The sequence below is a fragment of the Phoca vitulina genome, unplaced genomic scaffold (genome assembly GCF_004348235.1).
Source record: "Phoca vitulina isolate PV1807 unplaced genomic scaffold, GSC_HSeal_1.0 scaffold1, whole genome shotgun sequence".
NCBI classification, from domain to species: domain Eukaryota; kingdom Metazoa; phylum Chordata; class Mammalia; order Carnivora; family Phocidae; genus Phoca; species Phoca vitulina.
Genome location: NW_022589704.1, coordinates 610,790 through 618,834, shown reverse-complemented (window position 1 = coordinate 618,834; position 8,045 = coordinate 610,790). Strand labels below are relative to the sequence as shown.

At 57.9% G+C, this 8,045-nt stretch overlaps 1 protein-coding gene across 1 annotated transcript in view; it reads left to right on the top strand.

The window, feature by feature from the left end:
- ING5 (inhibitor of growth family member 5) overlaps positions 1 to 6,513 on the top strand; it is a 21,604-nt gene extending 15,091 nt beyond the window's left edge. The window contains exons 6-8 of the mRNA XM_032429304.1: positions 1,068 to 1,203; positions 1,340 to 1,401; positions 3,156 to 6,513. Coding sequence (XP_032285195.1) covers positions 1,068 to 1,203; positions 1,340 to 1,401; positions 3,156 to 3,198 — 241 coding nt within the window. The 3' untranslated portion in view covers positions 3,199 to 6,513. The remainder of the gene's footprint in view (positions 1 to 1,067; positions 1,204 to 1,339; positions 1,402 to 3,155) is intronic.
- Positions 6,514 to 8,045: the final 1,532 nt, after the last annotated feature.

The following is an 8,045-nucleotide window of genomic DNA, read 5'->3' as shown; positions in this document are numbered from 1 at the left end:
GGAGGGCGCTCTGTGGGGGGGCAGTGTGACGTGGGGGTGCATGGCTGAGCCTGGGTAGCTGACTGCAGAGGCACGGAGTGTTTCTACACAGGCAACATGGGAGAAAGGGGGTGCGATTGCTTCTGGGACCAGACTTGGTGTTTGAACAGTTGTGACCCGCTGCAGTTTCTTGGCTTCCCCTCAGGTTCCTGGTGTGAACTGGCTGTGTCCCCACAGCAGTTGCGTATTTGAATTACGTACGTGTTCTTGAGTCTGGAGGGTGAGGTGGGGACGCCTTTCTTTCTTGGCTGATCGGAGCGTACTGTGCGTTCCCCTGTAGCTGACAGGTGTATCTGAGAGCTACTGCATCACAGGCAAGAGTGAACACCCCAGCGCTCCCTGCTCTCCCGCAGGCAGACGCTCCCCCCGCTGCTCTCGCACCTGCTTGGCTGCAGAGCTGTGGGCAGCCGACGGGGAGGGAGGCATGGGCAGGCTGGATTCTGGCTGGACACTGGTCAGTGACCTAGGGTGGCTGTGGGGAGTGGGGGGCAATAGGCCTGCTTCACGGGGGTGGGTGGGTGATGGTGCCTTGTGGTCAGAAATGGCTTGCTGGCGGGTGGGCAGCTGGGGGGTAGGAGGGGGCTCCCAAGACTTAAGGCTCCAGGAATGGGGAGGGCATCTGGAGGTTTCTGGCTTTTGGGGTGACGGTGCTGTGGGCATGTGAGGGGTGGTACGGGGTGTGCGGGTGAAGGCGGCTGGATCAGTCTGGGTTGGGGTCAAGGGGTCTCAGATGGCATCAACTGGCAGCTGGTGAGTGGGGGTGTGACTCCCCCAAGGGAGAGGGTCCCCAAGAGGCTGGGGAGGGTGGACCTGGGGTGGGGTGGGCTGGGAGCCTGGGGAGTAGGTCCTGTCCAGATGGAGGGACAAGACAGGGATGGATTCATGTCCCCAGAGTGCCAAACCCCAGTGCTGGGTGGTGTGTGCTACCCCTCACATCCTCTGGGGTGCCTCTGTACCCCTCTTGTCTTGTACCAAGGGGGCGCACCGTCCCCACCCACCTGCTGCTCACTGCTGTGCTTGCCCTGCAGGTCTGAGTTCACCGACACCATCCTGTCCGTGCACCCCTCCGACGTGCTGGACATGCCTGTGGACCCAAATGAGCCCACGTACTGCCTGTGCCACCAGGTGTCCTATGGGGAGATGATAGGCTGTGACAACCCAGACGTGAGTGTGGGCGCTGGGCACAGGCCGTGGGCGGGGCCCTGCAGCCCCGGTGGGGGTGGCGGGTGGGGGCTGCTGTCTTTGGTGTCCAGCTCACAGAGCGCAGAGTCCTGACTGGGGCCTCCCCTCTGCCTTGCAGTGTCCTATTGAGTGGTTTCACTTCGCCTGTGTGGATCTGACCACGAAACCCAAAGGAAAATGGTCAGTATGGGGGGGCTGCTCTGTCCTTCCCTGTCTGCGGGCGTCCTGTGCACTGTTTCCCTGCAGAGCCGGGCTGTGGCCTCGGCGCTCCGGTTCAGCGCTCCTGGTTCCTGGGGCTGAGCTGGTAGAGGGACACCTGCTGCCACCTCACCTGGGGGCAAGTCTTCTATGACGTTTTCGTGATTCTTCTAGAGAACAGCTGTTTTGACTCTTTGCATTGAGGTAGAGATACTTTTAAAAACAAGTGTGAAATGGGGAGCTCTTTTCTCTGGAGCAATTTTGGGAAAAGGCAAAGAGCGTGAGCATTAAGACTGATCCAAACCTGGGCGCAGGCCAGGGACCTGCCGAAGGGCTTCTATTTAACTGGGAAGGTGTTCAGAGCACATGAGCACTTTCTGTTCCTGATCCTTGTGCTCAATGGCAGCTTGTGTGTTCTGAGATTTCATTTAAATAAACACCAGGTTTTTATTTACCTGTGCTTAAAATGGACATCTGCCCTAAAATGAAATCTTGGGAATCTTGTTCCCCAGAGGAGATGAGAAAGCCCTGAAGGACAGGCTGTGTCGTCCCGGGCTTCAGTGGGTGACGGCAGCCATGTGCAGTCCCGGCACCGGGTCACCTCGGAGTCTGAGCAGTCACAGGACGCACCCCTGAGCGGGGGTGGGGTGCCCTGCAGCGGGGCGGGCACCTGAGCGGGGGCGGGGGGTGGGGGCCGCTGGCCACCTGTGGGGCAGGTGTGACTCGTGGTGGGGCGCCAGGCAGGGAGATCTGATTTGAGTTTGGACAGGGGTTTGAGTTGTTTGTGGAACTTCTGGGTGGAAGAGTCCGTAGGCGATGGAAAACCATTTTGCTTCTGGGCGGGCCGTGCAGATGGGCGTCCACCCCTCGTGCACTAGGAACAGGGCAGGACAAGCAGAGTGGGGGAGGCCGGGGGGGCCCCACTCCTGCTGTCTAACTCCGGGTTTCTCTGGGTCAGTGTTCAGGCTCCTTCCCTGTTAAGTAGGACTGAAGCTCGGACACGTGTTGGTGCCGCACGAGCTGCATGTGAGCATGTTTGCTGGGGGAGCTTTGCTTCCTCTGGGGCAGCGGCATGAGCGTGCTCAGCACTCACTCCCTGGCACAGAGCACACACTGGCGAGTGGCAGCTTGGTGCCTGGGTGGGCGCGTGCCATGGCATCAGCTGCCTCCTGCATCGGGAGCCAGGAGGGCTGAGGTGGAAAGCAGCAGGAACGATCCCTGTGTCACTCACAGCTGCCCTGGCCCAGGAGTGACCAAGGGCCGCCTCCTGTGTGTGAGGCGCTGACCCTGCTTGCCCAGGGTCACCAGGAGCACTGGCTAATCACGCAGGTCCCAGGGCCCTCTCGGCCTGCCCGCCTGGTTGGGTGTGCTGCGCGCCATGCTCCGCACACCATGCTCTGCACGCTTGGTCGCCAGCCCCTCTGGTCGCCAGCGTGGCTGTGGGTGTCGCCTGCACTCTGATTACTGACGACCCCGGCATCACACAGGGACGACCAGTTCACTTGATGGTGAGCAGTGTTCGTGCGTGGAAACAGTCTTGCACATTGATTCGTATCTGTTGACTCCAAAACACGTGCTGGCTGGGGTGACTTGCTGGGGCTCCCCCTCGCTGGGGGTTTCCCGATGCGAGGGCCGCGGGCTCTGTGCATTCTCCGCTGGGGCCGTCCCGGCGGCCCGGGGAGGCGGGCTGTGGGCCTCTGCACTCACAGGGCCGATCACCGTGTCTTTCTCCTCAGGTTCTGTCCACGGTGCGTTCAGGAAAGGAGGAAGAAGAAGTAAGCCTGATGCCTGGACTAGAAGAGCAAGTTAATATATTCCTTCTTCGTGTTGCAATATTTTCTCTTCATTTTAAAACTACCTTGTTTCAAATGATATTTAAAAACTCAGTGGCCAGTTGTAATTCTGGATACTTCCTAAAACAAACAAGAATCCACCTGAGCCCTGTTTGCACGAGGAGCGATCTTACGGGGACTCGCCACAGTGACTTCATTATTGGAGACTTTGTACCGGCCCCGCGCCGAGCCCGGCAGGTGCGCCGAGGAGCCGAGCCTTCCGTGGGGGCTGCGGCGGGGACCGCCCAGCCAGTGCAGTACCGTCACTCTGCAGCTGAGGCGTGAGCCTGCGAGATCTGTCCCTGCTTCCTGGGGCTGTGCCCAGCACCTCTGGAAGCACATCGGTCCCCGCCGAGGCGTCTGCGCGTGTGGGACCTGGCGAGGCCTTGCTGGAGGGCATCTGCCGTGTCCGAGCTCTGGGCCGGGGCCCGTGGCCTGCCTGGGAAGGGCGGGCTCTCCCTGGAGGGGGAGGTCTCTGCTTCGCTGTGCACTGCCTTTTTCGTCTGGACTCCCAGTTCCCTCCGTGAGGGTTTTACCTTCTGGAGTAAACGGCTCTTCGTTAGCACACGGGTGGTCGTTACCGTGACCCACCCGCAAGAGACAGACAGCTGATGCTCCGTTTCTCTGGGAATTCCTGACGTTTTTACTGTGAAGATGAAATTATTGTAATAGCATGAAGATCGTGGGTCTGTGTGTATGTGAAGTGAGTCCAGTCCAGTAAGAGCTGATTTTAAACCTGTTATGTCGTACACCGGTCAGCAGCTCATGTCCGAGGGGACGACAATTATGTGATGCGATTTGTGAATTTCTCGTGCCACGCAGTTCTGGAATGAAGCTAGGAAACTAGAGTGTGTTTTCTGTTTAATTTGCATTCACCAAACCAATCCTGAACCGTTTTTTTGGGAATAGTTGGGGGAAATTGCATATGTTTGGTGTGCTGAGATCCATTTGTGATGGTGCATAGTGTGACTTCTGGGAGCATGCGTGGACTCTGAGACCCTCCAGCATACGTTTAGAGGAGCCCGAGGAGTCCCAAAGAAAGAGGGAAACCTGTTTCTGTCCTCGAGGCAGGAGAAGAAATCCAGGAGGCGGAGTCGAGATGTGAAATTCCCAACTGAAGAAGAATATTGTCTTCTTTATCAGGAGGCCTTCTGGAACGGTGCAGCTGCTTCCTCCAGTGGCCTTCTTTACCGAATGTTCCCTCCTGTTCTCTAATACTTCACCAAGGACAGGAGATGACATGGAGAGAAACTTGGGGGGCTGTGTCCTGCATGGGCCACTCCTCACCAAGGCAGTTCCTGGTCGGTAAATGAGAGCTGAATGTTAACTCCGACGTCAGAGGGCAGGGAGGGTCCTGCTGGACCCTACGTCTATGGTTCTCGGCGGGGCAGCCTGCGCCAGACCTGCTGTCCTGCTGTCCTATCTGGGGCTTCCAGGGGACTGCAGGTGAGGTCAGTTCGGAGAGGGCCACCCTTTCCATCCCAGGCTGCGTGGTTAGGGTAGGGGGTCAGCAGCTGGTCTGACAAGCTATCCCGGAACCGAAGCCTTCCTCCTGCTCAGAAAGGAGGGGTGGGGGCCTCAGGATGCGCGCCGGCCTGCACGTGCCCCTCCATCTCAGCTGCAGCCAAAAGTGAGGCTTGTTTGTATTTAGTAACTTAGCTTTTTGTTAACACAGGTGTTTAAAGATTGTGGGGAATAAATTGTGGAAAATTGTTTTCTTCACTCTTCTACCAGTTTCTGTGGAGAGGATAGGTAAGTACACGAGTTTGTGATGATTCTTTGGAAGCTAGTTTAATATTTGCACTGCATCTTAGAACACTTCCCGGCCGCCGCCATCATGGGGAACCCAGTGCCTGGGGGTGTGGGCGGATGGCTGGGCAGGGGCCTCCCTCACTGCGCAGGAGGGACGGCCGGCTTCCCTGTCGGGAGCTGGTGTGTGATGCCGTCCTCCGCTGGTCGCCGTGTGACGACCCAGCTGCCGGCTTTCTCTTTGTAGGTTCTGTGCCTGGCTGTCTCTAGTGTTTGCCTTTGTCGGTTGCATAAGTATCTCCAAAACAACAGCCATAGATAGAGCTTTGGAGACAATAAGACATGAGCAGAGTAGCAAGATTTATTCCCTGGAATGCCATTTGGGCCAGCACGGGTCCGCTGCCCCTCCCTGACTGTGAACGCCGATGCGACAACGCTGTTTGCTGGGGAAAGAATGTCCTGCCACCTGGCCCGGCTCCAGCCCCGCAGGGGCGGTGGGCGCCTGCCGAGGATCGCCCCGTGAGGCCTGGCCACCTACCTCAGGGTGATGCCCACCAGACTCCGTCTGCCTGCTGGGCACCAGATCTGACCCGGAGGTGGCTGCAGAGCCCTGTCCCTTGGGTTGAGGGGGGTCCCTGTTGCAGCCGCACCTGAGCCAAGGGTGCGGGCCCTCCATGGCTGTGGGGTTTCCTTGTAGGGAAGGAGTGCCGTGTTCAGAGGAGACTCAGCATGTTCCTTGCTCTCAGTGCTCTGTTAGCAGTCAGCAGTTTGACCAATAGCCTCTCGTTTTCCTCTAGAACAACACATGCTGCACTTACAAAAATAATTTGTTAAACTGAGCCCCCCACATCCGTGGCTGTGCTCGTGGAGCTGCTGCAGACCCTGAGCTGAGGCCCGTGTGACTGGGGTCCCCGGGCGGGCGGGTGTGAGATGCCACTGGCCATGGCCACGGAGCCTGGTGGCTTCCGGTCTGCACGGGAATGACGGGGGTTTGCTGGGACGCATGGGGACGGTGGCTTCGTCCCGGGCGGCCACGCGGCACTCCCGACTGGTAGCTGGCAGCCCTGGCCGGGTCTGCCTCGAGCAATAACACTCTCCGGAGAGCAGCTTCCCCGTGTGGCCGCGGCTGGAAGTCGGAACACTTGCCGCGGGCCTTGGAGATGGGAGGTTTTCCTCAGTTGTTAGTGAGCCGTGACTGGTCCTTGTTACCTGTGCCGAGAGGAGTTTTAAAACAAAGTCTAAGAAAAATGTTCTCATTCAGGAGAGAGTTCTGTGAAGTTTCTTTCTTCCTACAAATGTATTTTGTGGTGTTCACTTTTACCACATTTCATCCAAAAAGATGATGCAGCTTTAACACGAATGTTACATTTTATTTTCAAGGAATTATCTATGTTCCCTTTGTAAAGGAAAGATAATATTGTAAATCTTTTTATTAAATAATGTAAAGATGTATATCTGTATTTTTGGATCATGTTATAGATTATGGATATATTGTTTAATAAATAAAGTATTTTTTGGAACAAACGTTTGAGAAGGAGTCATTCTAGGAAGTGATAAGACCTCAGTGCTGTGGCCAGAGATGGTAAGTACACCCTCCGTTGAACTGTAAAGGGGTGTGCAGTGAACGGGAGGAGAGGTGTTTGGCTGCCCCGGGCCCGGGCAGTCCCGGCCTCAGCTGCCGCGGGGTCAGGAGCTGGTGCCTGAGCCCACAAGAAATGTCTGTGTAGAATACTTTGAGTTGCTGTTTTATAAAGGCATAAAGTGCTTTCTCTGGAACAGAAGGTCTGCCCTCCCAAATCTGCACAGGTGTGAAGACCCCTTTGGGAACTAAATAGTACTTAGGACATTTTTCCTTGAGGAGTGTTAATGGTCAGGGTCCTGAAACCCAGCTTGGTCACCACGACGGAGAGGCCCAGGCTCTGACCTGTTTTCCAGATGACAACCAATTCACAGACCCAGAGTCCTTGCTGGAGGGAGGGTGAGGTTCTGGAGGAAGGGCCTGGAATTTCCCTCTGGGCCCTCCAAGGGTGCTTGCAGCCATTTGTGGGGGTGACTGCCTAGGAAAAGGGAACACCAGTGTGTTGTTTTGGGGTGGGTGTGGTAATCTTCACTGGCTCTGAGAGGTTGCTGAGTCCCAGAGGTCCACGATGCCCCTGGTCGACTGGTCCGTGATCAAGTGACCGGTAACATCTGTCTGAGTGTGTCCACAGACCTGTGTGCTTGTAGCGGGGGCGCTGATTAGGATTCGGAGCTGGGGGGCTGGCTGCACCGCTTTGGGTAAGGTGGGGAGCAGGGAAGGGGGTGCCCTGTGGAGCTGGGACTCACGCCTGAGGGGAGCGCGCTGCCCGGTGGTGGCTGGCACCCCTGAAGGGAATGTGACGAGGCGGGGAGCTGTCACAGCGCTGGGGGTGATGCCACAGGAACACCCAGTGGGCCTCCCCCGCCTTTGTCTTCCTCAGGTCAGAGGCCTAACAGGCCCCACAGGCCAGAGGTCAAGGGCGTGCCAGAGCCCAGGGCGGCCAGCCCTGGAGGGGCTGTGAGAGCAGCGTTCCTGCCAGGTCTGGGTCCTGGTGTCCGCGTCACCCAGCCTTGGTGCGGCCCCTCTGACCTCTCTGCACTTGAGTCCCAGCTCTGGGCCTTTGTTCAGGAAAAGGTTCAGGCTGTGTGCACCGGCCGCTTTCTGAGCTTTGTGGGCTCTGCCTGTGATGCCTACCCGACTTGCTGGAATATCTGCCCTTTGGCTGGAGGTGGGGTCAGGGCAAGGTGCTGGGTGCTTGGGAGCCAGAGTTCCCTGCTGGGGGCAGAGGTCTGCAGGGAGGGGGGGCAGTTCTCAGGGGGTAGCCAGAGACCCCTGGGGGGTCAGAGTTCCCTGCTGGGGGCAGAGGTCTGCGGGGAGGGGGGGCAGTTCTCAGGGGGTAGCCAGAGACCCCTGGGGGGTCAGAGTTCCCTGCTGGGGGCAGAGGTCTGCAGGGAGGGGGGCAGTTCTCAGGAGGTAGCCAGAGACCCCTGGGGGGTCAGAGTTCCCTGCTGGGGGCAGAGGTCTGC